Source organism: Populus alba, chromosome 8 (assembly GCF_005239225.2).
Source record: "Populus alba chromosome 8, ASM523922v2, whole genome shotgun sequence".
NCBI classification, from domain to species: domain Eukaryota; kingdom Viridiplantae; phylum Streptophyta; class Magnoliopsida; order Malpighiales; family Salicaceae; genus Populus; species Populus alba.
In genome coordinates this window covers 5373632-5401467 of record NC_133291.1, presented here as the reverse complement: position 1 = coordinate 5401467, position 27836 = coordinate 5373632, and the positions used below count along the sequence as shown (strand labels likewise).

The window sequence follows — 27836 nt, the reverse complement described above, 5'->3', positions numbered from 1 at the left end:
GATTCAATAATATAAAAAAAAAGGTTACTGAAGATACATCAAAACTCTATTTTTTACCTATTTAGTGTTTTTTGAAAGATCTCGACAATACGGTTCTAACCACACCTTAAAAAACAAGACGATCAAATATAATCGTAATTTGTTAAAAAAATTTATTCAATGTTATTTCAGGATTAATTATAATATTTTTCTAGTGTTCTTCTAATATGTAATTATAATTGTTTTGTTGATATATTTTTAAAGATATTGATTGTGTTGTAAACAGAGTTTCTATATCTCCAATAAAATATCTTTTTTCTTCTTCCATTTATTTCTCCTACCATATTATATTATATTATTTTTCTTTCTTGATCATTGTACCTTTTATTTCATATCTTGTTCTTTTAATCTTTATAAAATATTCAGGTAGATTTTTGCTAAAGTTAATTAATATATAAAAAAAAAATATTTTGAAACATTCACTAGATATATTTTGAGATGCAACTGTTATAATAGTAATTTTCTATAAAAATAATATTTTAAAATAAAGTTGTTTTAAAATTCTACTGTTTTTTAAAGATTTTTTTTTTCAAAACTTTTAATACACCATGCTATTTTTTTTTTATATATATATTTTTTAAAAATCGGTACAGGAAAAAGCGAGCCAAGCACATTCCTCGTGAGAAACTCCGCTTAAAGTTTCCGCTTGTTTTATTAAAAAAAAAAATACACATTCGTTTTGTTTTTAAAACACCATCAAACACCACCTGCCTGCAACTACCATTTCTTTTTCGATTTTTCATTTTCCTCGGCCTTCTGCCCACTGCCTTCTGCTCCCTCTCAAAAGCCGCAAAGCCAACCTTTGCCCTATCAGTAGGGTTTTTGTGTTGCTCTTAGTACAGATGGCTTTCTCTACCCTTCTCAGATCCACGCCCGCCGCTCCTCTTATCGAAGCTTCCCGTTCCGACTTCTCTCCTTCACCGTCCGATCGCTTCGAGGTATCCGTGCTTTTTTCTCTGATCAACACTTTCTTTTTGAAAGGCTGTCGGTAGTCACACCTTGTTTAACCTTCGTTCTAGTTTTTGGTTGGTGAGAGAAGAAAAGAAAGTGGAGTCAGATAGATAACAGTGCGTGCCTTTGATTATCAAGCGGAAATAATTTCTTCTTTTAAAAAAAAAAAATGATCTGTGTATCAGTGTAGTTATGGCTTCCTTTTGGTGCGCATATAGTGGTTTCGAGTTTCATATTTTCTGTATGGTTGGTATGAAAACAGAGTAAAATGAAACAGAGTATTGTTTATCTCTTAAAAGAACTTGAAAAAAGAAGAACAAAAGCAGTGAAGAGTTGGCATCAGATCAGTAAAAACATTCATTATTATTTGACCTTATGTTCTCTACAAGGAATGTTTCATATATAGATTAATCTTTTGACAATGTAGAAGCTGATGAGTGGTGTGAAGTACCTATTACTATATAGAAATGCATTTACCTTTTTCCATTGAAAGTTGATCTTTATTTATCTGCTTCATAATTTCAGGTTTCAAGCATTCGTTTTAACTCTTCAAAGAGCATTTTTGGTGCTTCAGTACCAACAGGGTCATCTTCCTTACAGTTGAGTTCTGAAGATTTTGATTTTAAAATCTCTCTATCTATTGAAATATGTGCACGGGCATGCCTTTTCTTCACGCTAATTCTGAAACATTTGAACCATTCAGTACATGCAGTGGAAGGAGCATCCAACCCATCAAAGCCACAGCTACCGAAATTCCCCCAACAGTTTTAAGTAAGAAACTACTGTTTTGTATTAGCGTTTTATAGACAGATTTGGGAGTTGTGTTTACTGATGTGGTGCTGGTTTGATTTGTTTTTACTTTGAATAGGATCACGGGCTGATGGAAAGACGAAGATTGGAATCAATGGTACCTGAAGATGATTAAACTTGATATTTGCTCCGTCTTACTTATTTATTGATAGATGATGCATGTATTACAATATATCTTGAAGTATAAACTGACATTCTTTGGAACATAAAAAACTCAAATACTAACAGGAGTCAAGTCTACAATTGTACAGGTTTTGGACGAATTGGTAGATTGGTTTTGCGAGTAGCAACTTTCAGGGATGATATTGATGTGGTGGCAGTGAATGATCCTTTCATTGATGCTGAGTACATGGTAAAGGATTCGTGATTAGATTTCTTATTGCAATTTATGTTTTGAAGATATTGTTGAATGACCAAAGTTTACACGTTAGCCTCCTTAATGTGATTCATTTTATTACTATTTTTGTTTTACATGTGTGTTAGTTATAAGAGCAGCCTTGGGTGAACCCCACTGCAGACCCTTTTAATGGCCGTCCCTAGGAAATATTCTGGAAATTGTTCAGTATCTCTTGGACTAGTGCATTGCATGTGTTAACGAGTTAGTGAGGTACTCAAACAGCCTTGAAATCCTGGCACCTTTTTAGCAAAGGAAAAATAAAGACCAAAGCAGTCTTGATTCTTAAATGGGTTGTTTTTACATGCAACTGCATGTGCACGAGGAGTTAGGGTGTCATTGAACTATGATATTAGACCAGTGCTGTTGTTGCTTGGAAGCAAAATAATTTTCTTGAAACCACTTAAGCTGGGAAGTTGGGATTTTCTTGATTGTTTTTCCACAGTGTCTGGAACGCAGTGTAAAAATATCCTTCCACAAGTATTGTACTAATATCCTTATGCAATTACATTTCTGATATCTACTCACAAGTACTGTGTTATCTTTCAGACGAGACTGTTAATGAAAATGAATGATACTATTACTGTAAATTTGTGTGAATTTGTCAAATTATGTTAATAAGCAGTGCAGAGTGTCCTGGAAAAAAAAACTGGGGGAGGGGGAGACTTATAGTGTGTGGAATCCTTATGGAGTTGGCATATGATGCTGGAAGCAATGTTGAAATTAGAAGATGGTGTTTGATTCATAATTTCTTGATTGCATTTCAACCAGCATGGATCAAGCTCCAATGTTTTTTTTGGTGAACTTCACATAGATTCATGGAATCAGGAATTAGCATGTTGCCCACAATTTACAGCGTCTGCTCATACAAAAACTTTCTGTCATGATGGTGCCCTTCATTTTCATTTCCGTTCACTGAAGTTATGCTAACTGTCTCAAACACCTCAGACATTTTTAGATGCATGAGTTCTTTTTCAAACACCAAAATTTGCTCTTTAGAATGGTTGAAAAGCCACCAACACCATATAGATAACTTCACATCACATAATGATCTCCTTCCTTGTGTTCCATGTTGATATTGATTTTATTATATCAACGTCTATGAATTCTTACCATTGTTTCATTTTGATGGGTTTCTTTACATGGCAATTTGGTTTTGTAGAGGGCTACAAGTCTTAACTGCATAGAAATTTATGATTAAACTGATCATATAGATGCAAAGGATTTTGTGTATCCATGGTATGCAAGAATGCTTGGAGAATTTGAAGATGACTAAAACGAATCAAGCCTGTTGGTATATGTTGATCTAGCTATAGCTATTTGATAATTTGGGAGATGGTGCATTTGGGGAAATAGGGGGGCTGGGGCGTAGGGGAAAATCCTATATTGGAAGCTTCCTTAATTTTCTAAAGAATTGTATATGATTAACTCCTTTTATTTCTTCACATTATCCAGGCTTATATGTTCAGATATGATTCTACTCATGGAGTTTTCAATGGAACCATCAAGGTTCTGGATGATTTCACCTTGGAAATCAATGGGAAACAAATAAAAATTACAAGCAAAAGGTACTATCTGGGGATGTTATTTTTGTACTCATATATGTATAGGACCTGAAATATTTACTGTTGGCTTACTGCAACTTGTATTTTAGCATCTTGAATCACATGTCAGTATGAATCCTAATACAGTTTTTATTGCAATATTAGCTCTTCAATCTAACATTTAAACTCATCGAATCCAGGGATCCTGCAGAGATCCCTTGGGGTGATTTTGGGGCTGAGTTTGTGGTTGAATCATCTGGTGTCTTCACCACACTTGAGAAGGCTGCAGCTCACAAGAAGGTTGGTATTAACTGCTATTTCCCTCAAGTTTTTCCCAGTTTTTGTTCTGCCTGTCTCTTTTATATCAAGATCCATGCACTGCTGCAAGTTGAGCTAGTGACATTGCTCTGCAGGGTGGTGCCAAGAAAGTGGTCATATCAGCTCCCTCAGCTGATGCTCCGATGTTTGTAGTTGGAGTAAATGAGAAGACATACAAGCCAAACATGGACGTTGTTTCTAATGCAAGCTGCACTACCAATTGCCTTGCTCCTCTTGCGAAGGTCTTATCTCATCCTGAAATTTCAAGCTCAATTACACTTTTCTTTGTTCTAATTAACAGTTGCTAGGAGAACCTCTGGGCTGTTTTGGCCCCTGCATTTCTTTACACTACTTTTGCAGTTCCAATTAATTCATTCAAGTTTTTTTTCATTTTGTTTTTTGATATGTAATAATCTCCTTTATCTCTTTAATATGCCTTAATTTCCTCTAAACTGGTTTCACAGGTTGTTCATGAGGAATTTGGTATCCTTGAAGGTTTAATGACAACCGTCCATGCAACCACAGGTCTGTCTCCCATGCATATTCTTGCATTCATGTGCTTTTGTTTAGCATACTGTCTTTTATACGTGTATAACATATTTGTGACCTCTGTTGTTCAGCAACTCAAAAGACTGTAGATGGTCCATCAATGAAGGATTGGCGTGGGGGGAGAGGAGCCGCGCAAAATATCATTCCTAGTTCCACTGGCGCTGCAAAGGTATGATATTGAATATCTTAACTTAGGACTTTGTTCTATGTAAGTTGTTGGCAAGAAGTCATGTGAACATGTTTTTTTTTGGTTATTGTAGGCTGTTGGAAAAGTTCTTCCAGAACTCAATGGAAAACTTACTGGAATGGCCTTCCGTGTCCCAACTCCTAATGTTTCTGTTGTGGACTTAACATGTCGACTTGAGAAGAGTGCATCATATGAAGATGTCAAGGCAGCTATTAAGTAAATCTGCTGTTTTTTTATCTTTGCATATTTTTCTCCATTTTGGTTCGGGGCTGGGCCAGGATGGAGGGCTTCTATTTATAGTTTACTGGTTATAGTTCAATGGGAATAACTCAGTTAAAATTCTGATTTTCAAATCAAGGTATGCATCAGAGGGCCCACTTAAGGGCATTCTTGGTTATACTGATGATGATGTCGTCTCCAATGATTTTGTTGGTGACTCAAGGTAATCTCCCGCTTTACCTTTTATTCGTTTCCTCTGTTTGTGTTGAGCCGCTTCATTTTCAAACAACTATAAATATCAGCAATAGGTGGGGATCATTTTCTGACCCTAGCAGTGTCAAGTTCGGCTGGTCAACTCATTTTGGTTTGAAAATTTCTTTTTTATTGTAATCATTAGTTGAGAATGCTCGCACCTTTGGCATCTTATCTTATATAGAAACTGGACTTGCTTGTGAATAACTAAGAATTACAAATAGATCTTTTGTATGATCTTATTTGGCGTTGATCTGATTTAATTAACCAAAGTTCAGTGATTCGTCTGCATCATTTGCATTCTAATGATCTTGTTGTCGTTCCAGGTCAAGCATATTTGATGCTAAAGCTGGGATAGGGTTGAGTGCTTCCTTCATGAAGCTTGTGTCTTGGTATGACAACGAGTGGGGTTACAGGTATAGAATCTTTCTCTTACTGAGGCGCGTGCAAACAAAGGCTGGTATCGAATACTATGTGTAAATTTCTGGTCGTTTTACGGTAATGATACATGACAATATATATTGCTCTTTTTTTACAGCAACCGAGTGCTGGACCTGATTGAGCACATGGCATTGGTGGCAGCGCATAATTGAAGGAGGAACGCTACGAGAGGTTTACTGCTGTCACTGACGCGACAATTTTAGTGAATGCTCCAAGTTTTTCTACGAAAGAGTAGTTATAAATTTGATAGTGATTCGGTTTTTGTTTGTATGGCCTATTGAGTCTTTCTTATCATGTGAATTTGGACTTGCAAACTCTGAAATAATGTCAAAATCATCAAGATTTATGAGGGCAGTCTGGTGAAATCCCTCCTAAGGGAAAAAGAAAAAAAAGAATTGAGGATCGGCTTCCTTTCATCAATTCAATGTTTTGGGTTGGTGTCATTGGGTTGAGCATTTGAATTTGGTAGAATTGTCAATTTGGGCATTCCGCATGCTTCTTTTGTCTGATGCAGTTCCGGACTGCATTAAAATAAGTAATTCTTAAAAAAATAAAAAATATTTTCAAAAACAATTATTACTACCTTTTTCAAATTAGATCAGGGGTTCAAATGCCCATTTCCCCTTCCCTGGCTAGTGGCTACAAGCTTCCCTAGTAGACGCAATTTCCATGATGAGACCACATTAAACGACAGGTGAAAGCGAAGACTGGAGCTCGTAGACGCCATTTCGATGCAGCGAGCGTGTCAGCATTCTGACTCAATTTTAGAAAGTAGGTTCCATTTCGCACCGAGATTTTTAAAATCTCAATGCGACCTTCAATTCTTTTGAAGCCGCAACTGCTTTTGGACACAGAATTTTGCACCTTCAATGACAGGAAGACACAAGCATGGATGTGGCATTGCCAAAACAAAAAATAGAGCACAGAGAAGTGAGATATTACACGCCAACAAACCTTTCTTTTTTGAGAAATTTCAACAAGACATTCAGCTTTCACAAGAAATGGATCCAATACAGAAAATCCCATCAACTGAAAATCCAAGTGCGGGTTGCCAAATTCAGATATCAGATACAAGTGCATCTTTCCTTTTCCTTTCATTTTGGGTCTTGTGGAAAGAAAAAAGAAGAAGAAAAGTTCCGAGGAAAATGACAGAATATAAGCCAAAAATCCACGACCTACATCAGGGGATTCCCATGGTCAATCATCGTTTTTGGCTCCAATCAGTTGACCGACCATTTTGCATTATGCCATTCTCATTCAAATATTCAACAAATTCATCAATCAGATAGGGCCATGCACCTTCAGCGTCATAATTTGATAATGTGGGGTCTACTGTCTGCATTGAAAAGAAAACCATTCTACAAGATTAGTATTCGCAATGACAATAGATTCAAACATACAAGACCAGGCCCCCATGATACAGTCCAACACGCATGTATCATGTGATATTTTCATTGCTGCATCTTTCATAAGATAGTAAAGGTAAAACTCCCCGGTCTGTATTTATTGTCAATTTAGATTTCTACTTCATTGCGCAAAACAAGAAATTTTATGATATAAACTAAGAAAAAGGTATAAACTAAATTCATTCCTCATAATTCCACAATTTCATCGAACTAAAAATAACTTCCAACATTCAATTTATCGAACTTATCACCTTTAGGGAAAATAAAATTTGATTAGGAATTCCAGAGTGCGCAATCCATTCCCTAGAGAGCAGCCCAAAATGAGGTTATCTAGTGTGTTCTACATGCCAGCTAAACACAGAAAGGTAAGATCCACAAGATTCACTCATGACAAGCAAGCAATCCATTGCATCTAGGCGGTGTAAATGGGGTATACAAATTGTGGATGAATAGCATTCTTGCACAGTTTTTCAAATGATTGCAGGCCTTGGAAGACTTTTGAATTTCAGTCACCCATCCACATCTCATGATCCAAGCTCAGAAAAGTGATTCGAGAATGAGGGGAAGGGAGAAAAGAGGACTTTTGTTTCCTTTATCCTTCAATCCAAAGCATTTATTTTTACAAATTCTGAACTAAGGCTAGTCAAATTGAGTTCTACATCTTTCAGTGTCATAAGAGAAAATCAATCAAGTCACAAATTTAAGCAGGTTAGGGCCAATAATCATCATCCTCGATTCTGCAAACTTATAAGCCAAATTATTTTATACTCAATCTAGTGACTTTGTCGGTACAACATCTAATTACCTAAAGCTATAGAATAACTTCTCTTTCCCCTCTCCTTTTAGTAGTTCTATATGGCACAACATACTAGCTATGGGTGTATAAGCTTATATTAGTTGAAACAAGCAAATAACTTCAGCGAGCATAATGCTTTATCTTACCCTGGCAAACTCCAGCAGTTGAGACCAAGTGTCCCTCGAGATTGCTTTATTATGCTGAGCCTGAGAGCATTGATAAAATAAAAATAAATAAATAATTCATGAAAATACAAATATCTACAAGAAATAAAACCATAGTTGATACAAACATGAATTGTCAAACCTACTAGAAAGTCATCTCTTACTAGAGAAAAAAACAGAAAGTACTGGAATGAAATTGGTGACAGAAGTATTAAATTAATGTCTGATATGCTAAAAGATATCTATTTAAGGACACTGGCAATTACATATGTCAGTTTGCCATTCATAAATAGGTGTTCAAGACTACTGATTAGCTTATTAAAACACTTCCTGACATAATCACTCTAGAATATAGCCGTTCAATACTGATAGCTGGTTAGCTTATTACTATTGCATACCCACCACTCAACACAAGTCAGCTTATCTAGATACCAGATCCACTATTCATAAGCAAAGATTCTGAATTTAGGAATAATCCACCTTGAATGCTTTCAGTAAACATTGAAATGATATACCATCATAAGTAGTTAAAAGCTACCTGTAAGAACTGGCACCAGTGATCCACCAAAGGCCACTGTTTTTCAGCAAAAAGCAGTTGCCACATACCAATTGCTGTATCCAATGCCAATGATTTTTGACCCTAATATCAACAAAAAAACACCAGAGTCAGCATAGGATTGGAAAACCTAATGTATTCAAAAATCATAGGAAACTGTACTCCAATATCTGGTCATAAATATTTTTTGTGCTGTTCCTGAAGCTGGACTTGTGACGCTTTAAATCATGTATGCATATGGTAACCACAGACTTGTTCTATTCTACACATGGGAACTCACATCCATCAAGACAAATACTCACAAAACCAGGCACTGTGATGAGAAAACAGATTTCTGGAGACATGAAATGAGCATCACTGACAGTTTCATGAATAACAAGTTTTGCTAACATACCAACTCCATTAAAGTGCTTTATTCATTAAATTCGGTACCTGGCTTGGTTTATGCCACAGATTATCTAACATGTCAAATATGCCAGATGCAAAAAATAATGGTTATCGTCAAGCACAAATCCAGGCACATTCTTTGTGCAAAACAGTGTTTACCTTTTCTTTTGCCCAGCCAAAAGCAAAGTTGTATATTTCACGAAACTTCTCTGAAAAATGAGAGGAGGAAAAGGTAATTTCAGTGATAAAACCAAATAAAAAAAAATCTCTTTAAAACCACATAAAAAAATCTCTTTAAAATTATTTAAACAAATGTATCTCAGGTCTTTGTGCGTGTGCGCACAAGTGCAAAGTTTGTGTGCGCACAGGTTTGTGATCAATAATACAATCTATACAACTAACCCTGGAATGAAATTTTAAAATTATAATTTATCTGAGAAATTTCTTAATAGTTTATGAAGTTGCACTTACGTTCATCCGTCAGCTCAGATCGCATATATGGTATTTTTTCACGAAACTTATCCAAAGAATCGACCCTGCCAATAATATACAGCTTAAACTAGATTCACATAAAAACAATTACATGCTATCGACTTATACTTCTTTAGAGAAACAAACATGAAGATACACAGAAAATTTGTACACTAACCCCAGTGATTGCAATCCACCAATGAATTCCTGCTTGGAGAATTCACACATGGTGGCAGCCTTCATGTGCCATGAAACAACTAACTGCAATAACAAGTGACATAACATATTACCAACTTACCTTACCCTGATTGGCATATGTAATTGACAATATGCCAAGTTAACAATTAGAAGAAAAAATTAGCTGGTACATCATGGGTTAATGGGTACCTGTTAATGAATACTAGGAGTATAAGTTTTATGCAGAGCTCAGCTTTACAATGGCCCCAATCCATGCAGGGCAGTTTTCAGGTTGGCATTCCAGGCAGGAACATATGCAGTTTCTTTAATGTAATGAATACTGCTTATATGTTTAACTTTTACCATGAGCTTCCTTTCTAGATACTTTGAAACTCTTTATTATGAGATGACATTACTGATATGCAAATGGATAAAAATTCCCACTTTTACATTCCCAACTATCCCAAAGTTTGAAAAAGGACACATCTAGTTCTTATAAGATGCATATGAGTAAACAAGGGATGATGGGTCCATCTAAGCCTAATCCCAAATACCATATAGGACTTTCACTTTTAGGAAAGCAGCCAAGTTAGGGCTACATTTAAAATGGATATGTTGGGGTTGATTCACCTAGGCCTTACCCAAGTCGAATCCATGCATATTTAAACACAACCTATAAACAGGTGCAACCTATCAAGGAACCATCTTACCCAAAAGTTTCAACTGTTAAATGAGATCCAAAAATATGATTTATATTATTTTCTAATACGCTCCTTCAAGTGAAAGCTCTTTGGGCTTGAAACTTGCACAGACCCAGATTACCTTGTGCTTAATTTCTATCAAATAGAATGGAGGTAGTGAGATTCAAACTCGTGACCGTTTGGTCATTAAGGCTTTGATCCATGTCAAAGAACCAATTCAACCCAATAGTTTAAGTTGTTAGATGAGATCCCAAGATATGATTTACACTATTTTCTTACACAACCTACTAACACTAGCAAGTCTTTTTTCATCAATACAAGTTTGAGAAGACTCCCGTAACTTTCCACCTTGAATTAGTTAGATATTTAATTAGAAAGAAATTTTGAAGTGCCTCTCATGCCATGCATAATGTGAGAGTAAAATTCTCCTACCATACTCCGCCACATTAATGAAAACACCCCACCCTTCCAAATACAAATCCACTAGACCACTTTGTAAGAACTACTCAATTACAATTGATTAATTATCTCTTCCTTCTATGTTTTCCTATCACTAGCTTAAATAAATTATTCCTTGCCAGTATACATGCAAACAGTAACTTCTTCAGAAAAAAAACATTAAAATTGCTATACTTCAGATCCCTAGATTCCACATTGAAAACTGGAGAGAAACTTTAATTTTTTACATCCATTGAACTGAAAGCTCAAAAACACCAACGCTTGAAATTCCAAAGTGCAAAATGAGAGACCAGTCAAATATTCCTTAAACTGTCACCCGCTATATTAGAAGCAGGCAGGCAGCAAAACATATACTCTGGACAAGTTTCAAGAAACTACAACTAACGTACTTTCTTCAAATCTTTCCAATCATCAAATGCCAGATTACTTCATATTTAAGGGACAAGCTAAGCCAAGGACCATGAAGGAAGCTGAATAAAAAAAGAGAACTAACCTTGTCCATCTTCTGACAAAAATTTTAAAGTTGCATCAGGATAATTGATCAGTTTATTTATGAGGTACATGGCCAATGGTGAAGATGTTTGAACAAGGTTATTTATAAATGAAACAGTGTTGAGAAGTAATCAATCACATTTCTCTAGATATATTACTTGTAGGGATTGACATGAGTAAATTTTAGTTTTCTTCGCTACTTATAGCAGGAACAATAAAGGAGCTGGATGAAAAAAAAATTGTCAAGTTCAGTTTTGAATTAGAGACATTAAAGTAGGTGAATCAACATCAACCATAACCCCTAGTCTTTAAAATGGTGCTGGTACAATCACCGATACCCACTCGATATCTATAGTGTATTTCTATATAAAAAAAAAGCAGGTAAAATGTAATAACATAAGAACATATAGATTTCTAGACTGATTAAACTATTATTTAATGTATAACATATGCAAAGCAATTGCAATTTTGCAAAATTGTCTTCATGTTCTTTTTTGTTCTATTATCAGGTTACATTTCCCATTTAAGTAATTCAACAGAATACCAGAATACATATGTGAGTGAATAAAAATATATGCAGATGCATGCACCTCAGATACAAAGCATTGGGACAGATAAATGCATGCATACCATAACAATATCTTGAGGATCCACCTGACAAATGAGAAAGGTTCAGATATTATTTTCAGAATCTAAGAGAAACAATTTATAATCTTTGAACTGATTTGATGCAACATTTATAATCAAACAAATAAATGGAAGTCAAAGCAGCACCTGAAGATCATTGCAAAGGATGGTGATACCATCAACAAGTACCATATCAACATAAGGATCTGCAAAACGAATCAGAGCAAATGTCTATGAGTAAACATAATTTCGCTAAGCTATTAATATAAAATAGGGTAACTATGTTCTTTAAAGAGTATCTTTGTGAAAAAAGTGAATTTTGTACTCACACAAAATTTGGTAAGTTGTTGGATGCTATATAGAACCATTAGGGCTTTTCCAATAAAAAAAGTTGTTCCACTAACTTATGCATTATCCATACATGCACAAAAAACATGATTTATTTGTAAGTTTAATATGCTTCAAATGCACCAAGACACGTGCAGATAATGGTACTCCAAAAAAAAATGATAATCAGAATTGCCATTGAGCAAATAACTGAGATATTCTAACAGTGTATTTTTTCTTTTGTGAACACTGTAAGCCAAAAAGAATTGGCAATTTGTAAATATATTGTAGACATTTATATCTGCTCTGTCAATTTGGATCCTACATGGTGTGCACAGAGTATCAAATAAATATAGAGCAAGTTATATTTTTAGATAATTGGAACAGAGAGATTCGGCGTCTCTAGGTTTGAATACGGCATTCTGTAAGAGGAAAAATAGAAAGAAAGAAGAAGAACCGAGATTACCTGGGATAGAACTATCAATTTGGTTGCATCTAAATAGTGGCAAATGAGGCAGGGTTATAAGCAACAACCAATTCCTTAATGATTATCTTAACATCAATACCTCTTTTAATATTAAAGCACATATGTATAATATAACAACATAGAATTAAAAGTACATTCTCAATAAGCACAATGTATAATATAATGACATGGAAATTAAAGTGCATCCTCAATAAGCATACAGTAATACATCTAAATGCACATTTTCAATAAGCATGTAGCAATGCATCTAAAATTTATTAATTGCAGCATACTGAAGGTTCTAATTTAAGTGCCACTAGAAAGAGAAGTAGTTAGATAAGTACTGTTAACCTTTATATCTGTTGTAAAGCTCTTCCAAATGTCTAGAATCAGTATATGTTCTAGACTGAGGCTGGCTGTAGAACGCATCAAATGCTCCTTCTAGATGCCAATCACTAGCCTTCAAAGCCTGAACAGCAACCTTCTCACTGCATTTCAAAATAACTATTTTAATCACCAAACTGTAAAAGAAAAGGAACAAGGCTACCCTGTGCAGATCATAAACATACATTCAAATCATTATTCCCAAGAACAATAAGATGTCACATTTATGAAACTTCATTGCCCATATCATGTTCTGAAATCTATTCCTTTCTCTCTTTTTTCCTTTTTACTTGAATAAGTACAACATATTGATTAGACAATAAGTTCAATTTTAAATTCTAAAAATTGCTTCGATAAGTAATGGGAAATAGAAATAAAAGAAACAGCAAAGCACCTGGATAAAATTCTTACTTTACTCACACATGCACACAAGATCTTTCCAATGAAAGTTAATTCTTGCTACCATTATTTAATTTTAATTTTTTAAAAAGGAGTATCAACAGCAAGGGAAAGGGTCCTCCAGGAACCTCATATTTAATTTAAAGTTTAGTCTCAATAATGATCATTCCAAGTACAGTAGCAACATCAAATTTAATCTTTGGTTTACCTTGTCCCAGTTATACTCATGAACTGCTGGACTTTCTCACGGTTGCCTCTATTTAATTTGTGCTGTAGAAAACAAATGCATAGAAAAAAGAAGAACAAGAAACTTAAAGAAAAATAAAGTGAACATGCACACATTGAAAATGATTTTTGTTTAAATTCCTACATGACCATAATTAACATAAAACTGCATGATTCAGCACATATTTATAACCCATCAAATGAATATATGCTTAATAAACACAAAGAAAACAACTTGGTATCATAGAAATTTATAAACCATCAATCAGTAAGATTGCCATTTTTTTCACAGTGAAGACAGACCGTGCATGCACAGGCAACAAAACAAACTTAAATTTTTGCTTGAACACAGGTGAGTGCGCACATACAGGTCACATAATCCAAGAAACATTAAAAAAAAAAAGAAACTGCATTAAATTTACACAAACTAAATTTTTTGCTTGAACACAGGCTGAGTGCGCACATACATATCACATAATCCAAGAAACATTAAAAGAAAAAAAGAAACTGCATTAAATTTACACAAACTAAGATCTTTTTTTCCCTAAAAAGACTAGTGATGACTTCTTTTCTGTAACAAGAAGAATTTTCTTCCTTTTGCTCCTCTTTTGCAAGCAAGACCCTAAACTCACCAATTAACAAAGCCTAACTCAATGTAACTTCAAATTCTCCACAGAATACATTTAAAGTTTACACCACTAAATTAAAAAACCTACAATTAACACTGATTACCAGATAATTGTACAAAATAATTCAAAAGAAACAATCAATCCCTCATCGCACACATATGTTGATGAAAACTAGTATAAAGCAAGCAGAAATCAATACAATCAGTTTAGCAAACAGCATACGCATACACCTGTACTATATAAGTACACGGATACAAAAGAAACTGACCATCTTCCTAGCTTTGATAAAACCTGATTCACAGTGAGAAGTGATATTTGCGATGAGGGAGAATCTTAGGGTTTCGACTTCGATAGCTCTCTCTTGTTTTCAGTTAGTTTTTTTTTTTTTTCTCTTTACTAGGAGCAGTAAGTAAACAAGTACTTGGCTGATTTCTGTCATTTTCATTTGTTTAGCTTTACTTTGATTTTCTTTTGAGTCACCCCTCCAACTATAATGTATTCCTGCTTAAGTCCTAAATAATTTTGTTTTTTTGTCTCAGAGTATAAAATTATCAATTGAATCCCTTTATCTATATATGTTAGTGGATTCTGTCCAAGCTTTGCGTTTATGCTTCAAAACCCGAAGCTGTTTTGTAGGAAGCTTAACACTCTTTGTTGAAAAATGACATTTGAAATTTCATTTGGGGTTAAATTCAAACTTGGATATAGTTTTGGGGTTAAGTTAAAGTTTACTATTTTTATATATTAAAGAACTCTAGAAAAGCATTGTAGCCCCACGTCTTTTAATTATACTTATATATAATAATAATAATAATAATTATTATTATTATATAATATATATTATTTTTCATTTTTTTTTTTTCTCTATTTTTTTGGTTTTTTATGCCTTTATGGATTTTTTTTTGGCTTCTTTCTTAGTTTCTTTTTCCTTTTAATTTTTTTTGTTTGATTTAATTTGTTAATTGATCCCGAGTTTGACGGGTTAACCTGGTTTGACTGGTTAATTATACATTTTATTTTTTTTTTGTTTTTTTCTTTTTAATCAATTTTTTTCATTTAGTTTAGTTTATTAATGTTAAATTTTTTATATTTAATTATCAGACTTTCATGACACGCATTCCAAGCTTGACATGTTAACCCGTCAATTATTTTTTTTCTATTTAGTTATTAAACTTTCATGACACGAATATAAGGTTTGACGGGTTATTCTGGTTTGAAAGGTTAACCCAGTTAATTCATATTTTTTTTCTTTTTCTTCATTAGTTTTTTTCTTCGTGTTGGTTTTTTTTTTCGTTTTTTTTTTTTAATTAATCTATTTAATTATCACACTTTTATGACACGACCTTGCAACCAGACCCACATTCAAGGCTCATGAGTTTAGTGTTACAACCAGACTCACTTAAACTTGAGTCGTGTAAGTTTAATATTATTATAAATATTACTCTTGGGTTGAGCGTTATAGCTAGACCAAAGGCTCTTGGGTATATCTTTGCAGAAAGACATAACACTCTTAGATATTAGCATTTTTTGATATTTTTTATGCAAGAAAAAAAAAATAACCCTTGGCGTATGCCTTTCTTTTGTTTTTTTTTATTATTTTTCCTTTTTAAGCCTTTTACTATGGACTGCATAGTAAAAAAAACTTATGCCTTTATTTTTTTTTTAATCTTTTTTTCTTTATTTTTTTGTTTTGTAATTATTCTTTTAATTTAGTTTTTTAATATTAAATTTTTTGTGTTTAATTATTAGACTTTCATGACACGGATCCCGGGTTTGACGGGTTAACTCAGTTGATTCATATTGTTTTTCTTTTTCCTCATTAGTTTTGTTCTTTCGATTTCATTTTTTAATATTATATGTAGTCCACGGTGAAAAGGCTATTGTCTTTAATTTTTATTTTTTGCTTTTTTATTTTTATTTTTATGCCTTTCATTGTGGACTGCACAATACAATCCACGGTGAAAATGTTGATGCCTTTATTTTTTTTAATTAACTTTTTTTTTATTTAGTTTGTTGATATTAATTTTTTTTTCTATTTAGTTATCAGACTTTCATGACACGAATCTCAGGTTTGACGGGTTAACCCAGTTAATTCAGATTTTTTTTTTCATGTTAGTTTTTTTTTTTAATTAATCTATTTAAGTATTACACTTTTATGATACAACTTTGCAGCTAGACTCATATCCAAGACTATTGGGTTTTGTATTGCAGTCAGACCCACTTAAACTTTGATCTTTCAAGTTTAATGTTATTATAAATATTACATTTGGGTTAGGCGTTAAGTCAAACCTAAGACTCTTAAATATAACTTTGTAAAAAAACCTAATACATTTAGATTTTAGTTTTTTTTAATATTTTTTATGCAAAAAAAATTTGATTTGTGGCATTGCACGGGTCATGTTTTTTCACTGTAGCTAAAGTTGTTTTTTTTTGCAATTTTCTTTTGAGGCACTGTAGCTTTTTTTTTTTTTGTAGTTTTTTTTTCATTTTTTCTTCTGTGACATTTTTTTTTGTTTTTGGTTTTTTTTTTATAGCAGTTTTTCCTTTTTTTCTTTTTTGCTTTTGCTTTTGTTTTTTTTTAAATGTTTTTTTCACCGTAGCAGCTTTTTTTTTTTTTCATCGCTTTTTGTTTCTTCTGTTTTTTACATATAATGTATCAATGTGCACACAGTGAAACACTTGACTTTTTTTTTTGTTTTTTTTTTTTTTATTCGTTTTGCCCATGAGTTTTTTTTTTTTTTGCTTTTTTCTTTTTTTTTTTTTTTCTTTTAATTAATTTTTTTTGTTTAATTTAGTTTGTTAATGTGAAAAAAAAATAATTTTAGTTATCATACTTTCATTACATGGATCTCGGTTTTTTTTCTATATTAAGCTGGTTGAGAACTGAGCTTTATAGCTTTTTTCAAAAAGAAAAAAAAAACACTATGGAATTACTACAGTGTTTCCCTTGCATGATTTTTGTTTGGCTGCAGTGTTTCCCCCATATGTTTATTTTTTAAATTATCTTTGTTAAATTTATTTTTTTAATATTGAGTTGGTTGAGAATTTAGTTTAGCTTTCCCCACGTTTTTTCATTATAATTATTATTATATTGTATTATATTATATGACTGTTTTTTTCTTTTTAATTTTTTTTAATGAATTTTTTTTGTTTGATTTATTTTTTTAATGTTATTTTTTTTTATTTAGTTATCATATTTTCATGATACGAATCTTGGATTTGATTGGTTAACCTGATTTGACGAGTTATTTTTTTCATCTAGTTTAGTTTGTTAAATTTAATTTTCTTTTTATTTAATTAGCAGATTTTCATGACACGTATCTTGGGCTTGACGGGTTAATTTGGTTTGATGGGTTAACCGGGTTAATTCTGAGGTAAACCCGTCATTTTTTTTTTCTATTTAGTTATTAAAACTTTTATGACACAAATCTCCAGGTTTTACGGGATAACCTGGTTTAAAAGGTCAACCCAATTAATTCAATTTCTTTTTTTTTTATTCATTAGTTTTTTTCCTTTTTGTTGATTTTTTTTCTTTGTTTTTTTAATTAATCTATTTAATTATCACACTTTTATGACACGACTTTATAGCCAGATCCACATCCAATATTCTTTGGTCTGGTGTTACAGCCAGGCTCACTTAAACTTGGGTCATGCAAGTTTAATTTTATTATTAATATTATAAATATTACTTTTAGGCAAACGTTGCAGCCAAATTCCCAAGATTCTTAGGTATAATTTTGCAGAAAAACCCAAGATTTTTCAATTTTTTATTTTTTAAAATATTTTTTATACAAAAAAAAATAACCCGCAACATCGCGCGTGTATCAAAGTAGTCAATGCTTAAAGCCTATGGATAGCTTTTCCAAAAAAATATAAAAAAAAAGTTAGAATAATATAAATAATGAGGTTGTATCAAAAAATTTAAGTTATTGGATTAAATTAATTTTTTAATATAATATTAAAATTTTAATGATTAAGTGATTATGAGTTTAAATTTTATCATTTTTATTTATTTAATATGAATATATATAAATTTTAAGTTTTAAATTTTTTTTTATTTAAAAAGATGTATTAAAAAATAATATAAATTATATATTAAATTAGTTGTTTCGCAACAGAAGGAAATGGGAATCTATGGAATTAATTATTGTGATTGCTGATTTTATTTTATTTTTAATCTTAACATCACTGCAAATTAAGCTGCGAGATGAAGGCACAACATGAGTGTGAAGACTCAGTGCTTCTTCTCTTCATGTTTTTCTTTCGGAGCACGCTTGTTCCAAGTTTCAAGCTCTATCCGTGCAACTCTGTGAAATAGTCTGGACCGTAATGATAGTTGAATAAAAGCTGTGAAGAAATCGGAGGGGAAAGAAAAATCTGTATTCCTGAGAGGAAAACCAGTCGAAGCAGATTTTCCCGACTGCAGAATTCTTACTTTTAAAGTGGAGTGTGTAATTAGATTCTCTCCCACAGCTCAAGAACCCCAAGGACCTCTAGCCAATGGCCGTGTCGTGATCAGTCAATTACAAATGAATGTTACTGCAAAATGCAAATCCCTTTTGGCTGTGGACCAGCTAGAAATGGATTTTGAAAAGCCACTTCACCAAGCAAGAACTGAAATCTATTTAATAGTGTGAAAAGGAACATATTCGTTGCTTAAGATTCCTTTCATACTTGGTGTACAATCCTGAATTAAATACATGGAGTCAGCTCCAGACTCCAATGAAGGCATGGGATGATGTTACTTTGAAAATGTCTCCGATTTCTAGGCCCGCTTATCTGCTCGTATTATGAAATCAACGTTCTCCATGCTTTCTGACTTCTGAGTACAAGATCTGTGGGCCCTCTTGTTAACTAGATAAAACGAGGTGGTTGTGGTTCTTGCTTCACTTCAAAGCACATCCTTTCATAACTAAAACTTTTCCCTGTTTACAGCAAAGAGAGCTTGGTCTGGTTGGAACACACAGCTAAAAAGTTCAAGCCCCGGGCAAGTTCAAAGCAATTTCCTGGGCTAAAAAATGGCGAGCAGACAGAGCAGTCCTCGAACAGATTCGTTAGACTATCGAACGGAGCTTCTATCACCTGCTGCGACAGGAGGGAATGTGAGCACGATGACAAGGGAGCCGTCTTGGCAACTAAGTATGGATAAGTTCCAGTTGCCAGAGAGGCGGATGGATAATCATTTTGGCTTTGGATATTTTCTTAAAACACTAAGTAAGCTAGAAGTTGATTTTTCACGTCACTAATTACAAACTTAATATAGTTGTTTAATGAATTTAAGGCTTCTTTTTTCCTCTCTGGCAGGGAGACAAAAGAGAATTTCAGAATACTACAGAAGGCAGGAAAAGCTTGTCGGGGGATTCCATGAGGTGGACTCGTTCATTGAGTTGGGCATTTTGCCTGGAAGTTTAAGCGAGGTTAAGTTCTTTTACCTTCCTTTTCTCCTTTTCTTTTTAATTTTCAATTCCTCAAATACGAGTGCCTTAGGAGGACTGGAACCACTTATCCCGGGTCATAACTATTTTGAGACCATGATCATATAGAGAGCATCTTGATGATAGCAATCTGTTCTGTTTCACTAATTTTAATTTGTTCCCAAATGGCTCTCGTGAAGATTTCGCTCGATCATGTGATCTTCTTTATGGTTGACATTTTTTTGGTTGGTTCAGGATGAAATGAAACAGCTTGCAAGAAATGAGAGAGGGGCAATATATGCATCAAATGTAGCCAACTTGGTGCTTTTCCTGGCAAAAGTGTATGCTTCTACTGAGAGCAGATCATTGGCAGTGATAGCTTCAACTTTGGACTCCTTCTTGGATTTATTGTCAGGGTTTATTTTGTGGTTTACTGCTCATACTATGAGAAAACCAAATAATTTTCAATATCCTATTGGCAAGCAAAGAATGCAGCCTGTGGTAGGCCTTATTCTCTCAGCTGATCGTGAAGTTGTATATATATGAACTCGTTTCTCATTGTTTTGCAGTGACTTGGAAGAGGGTGATTATATTACAAATGCCCCTGGAATCTTGTTTTGTCTTACATAAAACACACTTGCATTGGTGCATCGTTAACAGAAACACTCAAAACTAAGCAATGCTTCATTTGTCACTTTTTTCTCGAGTAGCCTTAAGAAGATATTGAACTTTAGGTCATTGAAGATGGGTGCAAGTGTGATACACGTTGGCAAAAAAATCTATTGAGTTTATATCATCACAACAGTGTATTTGGGTTATCAATTGTTCAAGTCGTCTTATATTTTTTGTGCTTTTTCACCGATTCAGTGTTCTTTTTTTTTTGCAGGGAATAGTTATTTTTGCATCAGTAATGGCAACTCTTGGATTACAGATATTATTCGAGTCAGGAAGAGAACTTATTACAAGGGTATGCCAGTGTAAAACTTATCAGTATATGCTACAACTTCTATATAATCATAAAGCAATTAAAGTCATCTTTTCGATTAACTTTATGCAGGCTCAGCCAGAAAGAGATCCTGACAAAGAAAAGTGGATGATTGGCATTATGGTCTCTGCCACAGTGGTAAAATTTGTTCTCACGGTATATTGCCGCAGATTCAGCAATGAGATTGTTAGAGCATATGCTCAAGATCACTTCTTCGATGTCATTACAAATTCAATTGGTCTAGGGACAGCAGTGTTAGCTATCAAGTTTTACTGGTGGATTGATCCTATTGGAGCCATCCTTGTAAGTTGACTGTGTCTCAGTTCATGAATCAGAATTATTCAGTAATCTTGTTATATTTCCCCCCTTTTTTCACATTATTATAGCGACAACTGATATGTTGAAACTATAATGCAGATAGCTTTATATACGATGGGCAATTGGGCAAAGACAGTCGTGGAGAATGTTTGGTCATTAATAGGGAGGACAGCTCCTCCAGAGTATTTAGCTAAGCTGACGTATCTAATCTGGAACCATCACAAGGATATTAAGCACATTGAAACTGTTAGAGCATACACATTTGGTTGTCAGTACTTTGTGGAGGTTCATATAGTCTTACCACAGGATATGTCTCTTGATCAAGCACATAATATTGGGGAGACACTAGAAGAGAAGCTGGAACAACTTCCTGAAGTAGAAAGAGCTTTTGTCCATGTGGATTTTGATACCACCCATCATCTGGAGCACAAGTCCAAACGTCCATGAATATTCTGAAAGAAAATCCTTTAATGGAGACTGCCTTATTATGGTTCAAGGCGTGATGAACACTTTCTAGGATCTTCTTGAAAAAATATTCAATTAATGATGAAAAAAACAAGTGAAATCTCACAGAAGAAATTACATGAAATAAGGTGATCGTATAATAAGAGTGTGCCTATAAACTCGGAGATGGAGAAACATGGTAGCTTGGATTTGAAATTTGTCTGTGGGGGTATAACTTAAAGGGCTGTTAGGTGTGGAAGAGCGCTGTTCTTCTGCTTATTTTGTAATTTTAAGTTGGCAACTTGTATTTGTTTATATAAAGTTTTCTATTCATTTATGGGATTAATAGTGTTTAGTAATGTGTGATTCTCTGAACTCCCATTCCCTTCCAGAAAAACGAAGCAGAAAAAAGACCAGAACGTTGTAGTTGTTGTGAGAAACTTGGAATGTATTATCCATGAGGTACAAAAACATTATACTTATCCAATCTTTTCTCCTTTGAACTAAGATGACTTGATGTGTTTTAATGTTCATAAAATAGATTATATTATCTGGCAATGCATTTCTCAGGTTCCTTTCCATTCAAGGAGTGACAATGCTACCTTCTCTGCCAAGCAAACACTCTTCTCAGGGGGGGGAAATGGCGACGAGTCCTCGAATCGATTCATCAAACTATAGAACCGAGCTTTTATTACCTCCCCCGCATGGTGAGAATGAGCCGGTCACCAGCGTGCCATCATGGCATCTCAAAAAAAACGAAATAGTAAGAGTCCATCCTCAAGATCACCAGCGGGAAAATCTCGGTTTGTCCAATATTCTCTCAACGATTATGGTCGGAAATAGTTTCAAATCGTATTCTTTTAAATTTTTTAAAAAATTATTTGTGTTAAAATTATTTTTTTATTTTTAATGTGCTAATTATTTTTTTTAAAATAAAATTTATTTTAATATATTTCTAAATAAAAATCACTTTAAATCATTATCATTATCATAATTCCAAACACATCATTTTAATATATTTTTTCAGAATTATTAAGAGTCACACACAAACTTATTAATTTTTTTACATACACACAATTTTTTTACAGATAGCAAACACTATTTCTCGCGCCAATAAAATTATTTATAACCAATATTTTTATCAATAATATACATGACGGGATCAACGAACCACCATAGCTACCCAATGATAACATCCTAATTTTATCCTTTATCCAAGAATGATATTTCTTCTCCATAAAGAAGTCCCAAATCTAGGTGTATTAAAACTACTTCATATCGGGCCAGGCTTTCATTGTCTTAAACAATGTTTCGAGTTTCGAACTCTTATGTTGGGTTGGGCCGAAACATTGCCCGGGTTAGTTAGCTAAATTAAGAGATCACCAAATTAGGGTTTCTGCCCTATATTTAGTCCCAACAATAGACCTCCTCACCGACTGCACATGAGCCGCAACCCCTCCCCTCCTCTCCTTTCCTGCATCTCCAATTCAATCTCTAAATTCTAAACTAAATTTCGTAGTTGTTTTGATATACAGGCCTGTGATGCATCAAAATTGTCCGTACCATCTGAGATATTTCTGTCTGTGATGTTACCAAAACTTATACAGATTCTGAGGCGTTTCAATACACTTTTTTTGTAATATTATTCGTTTTCTTTTTACCATTTTATGATTAACTCATTGGTTAACCAGAGGCTGTGATGATAAAAATTATATACCATCAAACTATGAGAGCTCAAAATGTGAGCTTGTTGATGCCATCTCTTATTCTCTGAGCCCTCTGTTTCGATGTTAGTGTTTTCTTTGATTAATAGTTATAATTTTATTGTGTTGTTTCGGATCAAAAGGCAACAAATTAGAGTCTCTGAAGTGCTTTATTTTTCAATAGCGTTTTCAGTGCTGTACGTTGCCAACACCAATTTTTGGGTGCTGAGATTCTGGCATTTGCTTCCCTTCTAATGAAGCTTATGCATTCAGATATTCCTACATTCTATTTTTAGGCGATGATAATTTTTGAACCCAGTTACATTATTTTTGTTGATTGCTCTTAGAGTTCCTTTGCATAGTGTTGGATCTGTAGCTAAGTTTCCTAGTGAAGTTATGACACCCACGGGTGTTAGCATTTTTCACAAGTAGTTTAATGAGAAATCTTGAGTTTGTTGCGTTCCATGATTCGTTGACCACTGTTCTTGGGCATTCTTTATAAGTAATTTCTCATACGGATTTTCCCGCTTGCAGATGATTTTGTCTTGATATTTTTGTTTTATAGTCGATTGTAAAAGCCAACATTTGATGCTGTTAGTTAAGTAGTGAAGCTTTGAATGCCGTTCTATCAATTGTCTTGCGTGGTAAGGGCAACACATTAGAGTCTCTGATTCGCTCTTTCTATAGCGTTTTAGTGCTGTACGTTGCCTATATGCAGCTGGGTGCTGAGATTCTGGCACGGATTCCTTATTTTGATAAGTCCTGTGCATTCAGATGCTCCCACATTTAGTTTATATATTTCTACAAAATTCGTTTGGCTTGAACTGTTATGGTGGATGCAGTTCGGAATATAATTTTCTTCTAGGTCCTCTCCAGACAAACATTCTGAATTTTCATTTGTTTGATGAGAGCCTGGATACCGTCTGGGTGCATAGTAGAGGATCTTATAACAAAGTTGCATCTCAGAAAGCCAGTGCTTTAGTCTGCTATCAGCTCTTGGCTCGCTATGATGCCTACACTTCATCTAACAAAGTCTGTTTATTAATTGTTTTCCCTCTATATGATATCTGCTGAAGAATTCGTACTCGAGTTTGGATTCTTGTTCTTTAATGATTCTTTTATTTTTTCGAGAAATGTATTTAAAGTAATTGAGAAATGTTTTGGTTATTTGCATGTGGTGAGGACTCGTATGGCTGAAGAAGTGGAATGAATAATCAATAATTCACGGACACTCTGTTGCTCTACCCGTCGTGCTTCTCGGTGCTTGTCGTTGCCAACACCTAACTGGGTGGCTGGGCGTCATATTATAGTTGGGCTTCTGCTTCCAGAATTTCCACTTTTTTTTGTTTATTCGTGTATTTTTTTTCTTTCACTGAACTTTTATTTGTTTTGGATATTTAAACATGCGTTTAATTAAATGCAAAATGTTGTGTGGCAGAAAGCAAGTTGTAAGATTTGTACAATATGTTCATTTTCTAACTTGGACGTCCAAAACTGCAGTTGTTGATCCAGCTTTTCTAATGTAGGAGTCGCTCTCTAATTTCCACCCCTTTCCCTTTCAGTTGTTGGGTTTTGAGAAATTTAATTTTCTCTGTTTTTCCTTTTTTTATTTGGACCCCAGACAAATCTTTTACATTGATTCTGTGGATATGCTGGGACGCTTTCATGAATAATATCTTGGATTGGCAAAGAAGACTTGAGAACGGAGAATAATAGAGGGGATATTCCTTTTACAATTCCCTTCAAAGGGATCTACCATTTGTCAGCTTTTGCTTTCACTATTTGAAGCATCTAAACAGTTGAAAAAAAAAGATCGACGATGGATGAAGTAGCCTTACCCAATGGAAAAAGCTATTCCTTTTGTATAACCAATTTGATTTATTTCTAGTACGTCTTTTCTAGGGTTTTATACCCTCGTTTGAATACTCCAGCTATTCTAGTCTCGTAAGTGGTCCCCTCCAAATTGGCTTTGCTCCCCTCTTTCAGCTACCTTTTTCGATCTTTTTTTGGTTGTCTTCCATGCACACTATTGCATGGGGGGAAAGCAAATACAAATACAAAACGGAAATTAATAGTATTGTTTTAGCTATTTTTTTAAAAGTAGGGTCTTGATTAGAATTTTCAGGAAGATTGAATTTCAACCCGTTGGTAATTTGGAATTATTTGACACAATAGGAATCAATTTGGAATCATGTTTAGTGACCCGTTGAATACGTTTACGGGAATTGATAACAAGTTGATCTTTTGGGCATCGAGATTTTATGGTAAAATGTTGTTTAGGGAGATTTCACTTGAGGTTTATAGGATTTGGCAACCCTCAGAGAATGTGATTTGATTAGATGGAACTTAAAGGGTGTTCCCAGGGTCCCATGGGAGGCCAAGGGAGAGTTTCAGGGCACTCTAAGGTATAAATTGGATAGAAATGTGAGAATTTATAAGCATAAAGTGGATAATTTGGCCTTCAGTTTCCCACAACCGCTCAAACCCGCTGCCTGCTTCAGTGTTGGATTTGGTGGCTGCTTGCCCTGCTAGTCCTAATCCAACGTTTTTGTGGGTACCCCGTCGACATCTGCTCGTCTTCATGGGTGGAATTTTATCGTGCTGTTAGAGAGACATTGGGCCAAGAACATGTCAATCGCTTTTGCAAGATGGCATGGTCACTTATTCATTGTTAGTGAGGTACTTATAATATGATCTATATCAAGGATTTTAATTTTCCAAATTTGTATTGTTAGTGCGTTATATGATGGATGATATATTGGAAGACAACAAGTAATGGGTTTTGTTGAAGGATAAGGTGTATGTACAGAAGAGCCAGGATGCTGGAGAGTTCAATGTACTTCTGCATCAGTGGTGGTAGAGAAGCTCGGACATGTTTGATAACTCATATGATATGTATGTATACGAAGTGTTCAGTCATTACGCAAAAAACAGAGCTTGTTTTGCAATGATTATATCACAAATTTGAATTTTATATTATCCTTTTACAAGTGAAAATATGGTTATGTTTTATGCTAGTCATTCTTGGTTTCGAACGTGATCTGGATCTCTCTTTGAAGATGATGCAGTGATGTTATTGGTGTTACGAACTTATGATATAGTTCTTTGAGATTGATTTTGCCTTGACATCTCCAAGGACTGTCAGTTTTATAAATTAGAAGGAAATGATTTTCAAGAAGCTAGGAAATGCATGTTATCATTGAAGATCAGTGGGCAGAAAAATTTGTGTACTGCATTCTACCTCCAAGCACATGGTGTAATACATGCATTTGTTTATTCACTTGTGTAATATATGCATTTAAACACAAGCATCTGCTTGAAGTGGGATTTCTACATAGTTTATATCATTTATGTTATTTTCTATTTGTAGAATCACAGCAGTTTGTAATTGTGCAAGTATACCATTCTTGTAGTATTATGACATAGATTCCGTGCCTGTAGTCAACTGTTTATTTTCCCCGCACATTTGTCTCACAACAAAATGTTAGCTTATGTCCATGGTTCCTTTCTGTGTTTAGTGTGGTGTCATTTAGGCTGTGAATTGCTTTCGTTTTTCCTCGAGCATCTTTTATTGCTCAGTCGTGCTACTGGATCTTGTTGACTTCTCAGTGCTTCAGTTACTAAAATTTGGTATTGGACGACTAAAGCTGCCTTTCCTGTAGATGATTTATCCTTGACAGTTTCTCTTCTTTGCTCATGTGGTTGTAGTTAGCTTATAGTGAGAACTGGGTTCATTGGAGGATTGCCACAGCATACTGGAACATCCTTGATTTGATGGGAGGAACTTTTCATGTTTTTCCAAGGATGTAAGCTGTCTGATTGTTGTGACAGAGGTGGAAGAGAAACAGGACAGTTCCTAGGAGGCTGCAGAACAGTGTGCAAGTAAGTTCTGTTCTGCTGCTGAACTCAATCTGGTCCTTTTTATCTGCGGAAACTTTGGTTCTGTGTCCATTTAGTGTAGCTTCTCATCACCTCGAGCAGGGCGGAAGCAAGGGGGGGCTAGCAGGGCAACACAATTTGTTTTTTAATTACTGGGTATTAGTAATTAAATGTGAGGAGATGCTATATTTTTTATTTTAAAGAGGTGAGCTTTAAATTTAAATTAAGTGTAATTTTATTTTTGATTTCTTTTGAATTTATTCTTTACTACGTGGAAAGGGAAAAAATATAAAAGTATTATTTTATAAAATAAAATCAGAGGCACCAATTTAAATAATAAATCTTACAGCTAATCAAAAACATAAATAAAAACATAAATCACGAGCAAATTTTTTTCTACAAAAAAATCAATGTACAGCCAAATTAATTTGTTTTTTATCAAACAAAATAAGGTAACTTAAATTTAAAATCTAATTTTTTTTTGTCAACTGAAATGTTTTGTTAATAATTTGATGATTTTTTTTTATATAATTTTATCATTTTTGCTTCTTTTTTCTCTCAGATCTGCTAGTTCTACCAATTATTTTTTTTGAATTCTTGTTATAGTTTTTTTCTTCTAATTAATTTATTTTTATTGGTTTTTTTGATTGTGCTTGAATTTTATATATATTATATATATATATATATATATATAGCAGCCACCAAAATTTCAATTTTTTCTTA

The 27836-nt window shown here is 33.9% G+C and overlaps 3 protein-coding genes and 2 non-coding genes across 6 annotated transcripts; 4 read left to right on the top strand and 1 right to left on the bottom strand.

Annotated features, from left to right (window-relative positions):
* The first annotated feature begins 714 nt into the window (after nt 1–714).
* LOC118055744 (glyceraldehyde-3-phosphate dehydrogenase GAPCP2, chloroplastic) lies at nt 715–6168 on the top strand. Its single transcript, XM_035067719.2, has 14 exons — nt 715–977; nt 1516–1589; nt 1694–1761; nt 1859–1897; nt 2052–2152; nt 3650–3762; nt 3939–4038; nt 4152–4298; nt 4521–4581; nt 4677–4774; nt 4866–5008; nt 5151–5234; nt 5590–5679; nt 5802–6168. The coding sequence occupies exons 1-14, from the start codon at nt 882–884 to the stop codon at nt 5854–5856; spliced, it is 1269 nt and encodes a 422-aa protein (XP_034923610.1). The 5' UTR covers nt 715–881; the 3' UTR covers nt 5857–6168.
* A 474-nt stretch (nt 6169–6642) lies between these two features.
* On the bottom strand, nt 6643–14799 carry LOC118055747 (uncharacterized). Of its 2 annotated transcripts, none has more exons than XM_035067721.2 (11): nt 14639–14798; nt 13725–13786; nt 13085–13221; nt 12088–12146; nt 11944–11967; nt 9663–9745; nt 9485–9549; nt 9173–9222; nt 8609–8710; nt 8053–8112; nt 6643–7040 (listed from the first exon to the last, which is right to left on the bottom strand). In XM_035067721.2, the coding sequence occupies exons 1-11, from the start codon at nt 14639–14641 to the stop codon at nt 6906–6908; spliced, it is 780 nt and encodes a 259-aa protein (XP_034923612.1). In that variant the 5' UTR covers nt 14642–14798; the 3' UTR covers nt 6643–6905. The 2 variants fall into 2 exon arrangements, with proteins under 2 accessions (XP_034923612.1, XP_034923613.1); XM_035067722.2 differs by lacking the exon at nt 6643–7040 and adding an exon at nt 7369–7413 and having other exon boundaries at nt 14639–14799.
* Nucleotides 14800–19250: 4451 nt separating this feature from the next.
* LOC118055746 (metal tolerance protein 9) lies at nt 19251–21886 on the top strand. The gene is made up of 6 exons (XM_035067720.2): nt 19251–19584; nt 19675–19787; nt 20040–20285; nt 20671–20751; nt 20842–21072; nt 21187–21886. Exons 1-6 carry the CDS (start codon nt 19389–19391, stop codon nt 21532–21534), a joined length of 1215 nt encoding a protein of 404 aa, XP_034923611.1. The 5' UTR covers nt 19251–19388; the 3' UTR covers nt 21535–21886.
* Nucleotides 21887–23065: 1179 nt separating this feature from the next.
* LOC118055930 (small nucleolar RNA snoR117) lies at nt 23066–23150 on the top strand. The gene has a single exon (XR_004688729.1). It is a non-coding gene; the product is annotated as a small nucleolar RNA snoR117 (small nucleolar RNA).
* A 72-nt stretch (nt 23151–23222) lies between these two features.
* On the top strand, nt 23223–23309 carry LOC118055929 (small nucleolar RNA snoR116). The gene has a single exon (XR_004688728.1). It is a non-coding gene; the product is annotated as a small nucleolar RNA snoR116 (small nucleolar RNA).
* Nucleotides 23310–27836: the final 4527 nt, after the last annotated feature.

What these genes read in the sequence shown, in the direction of transcription:
- LOC118055747 (XM_035067721.2), bottom strand. An exon ending in GCTTTACAACAGATATAAAG is followed by an intron (nt 12,147 to 13,084) that starts GTTAACAGTACT and finishes TTCGTTTTGCAG; the next exon opens with ATCCTTATGTTGATATGGTA. An exon ending in AACTGCTGGAGTTTGCCAGG is followed by an intron (nt 7,041 to 8,052) that starts GTAAGATAAAGC and finishes TTTTCAATGCAG; the next exon opens with ACAGTAGACCCCACATTATC.
- LOC118055746 (XM_035067720.2), top strand. Translation starts at nt 19,389, where the DNA reads ATGGCGAGCAGACAGAGCAGTCCTCGAACAGATTCGTTAGACTATCGA. An exon ending in TGCCTGGAAGTTTAAGCGAG is followed by an intron (nt 19,788 to 20,039) that starts GTTAAGTTCTTT and finishes TGGTTGGTTCAG; the next exon opens with GATGAAATGAAACAGCTTGC. An exon ending in ATCCTATTGGAGCCATCCTT is followed by an intron (nt 21,073 to 21,186) that starts GTAAGTTGACTG and finishes ACTATAATGCAG; the next exon opens with ATAGCTTTATATACGATGGG.
- LOC118055744 (XM_035067719.2), top strand. Translation starts at nt 882, where the DNA reads ATGGCTTTCTCTACCCTTCTCAGATCCACGCCCGCCGCTCCTCTTATC. An exon ending in CACCGTCCGATCGCTTCGAG is followed by an intron (nt 978 to 1,515) that starts GTATCCGTGCTT and finishes TCATAATTTCAG; the next exon opens with GTTTCAAGCATTCGTTTTAA. An exon ending in ACAGGGTCATCTTCCTTACA is followed by an intron (nt 1,590 to 1,693) that starts GTTGAGTTCTGA and finishes TGAACCATTCAG; the next exon opens with TACATGCAGTGGAAGGAGCA.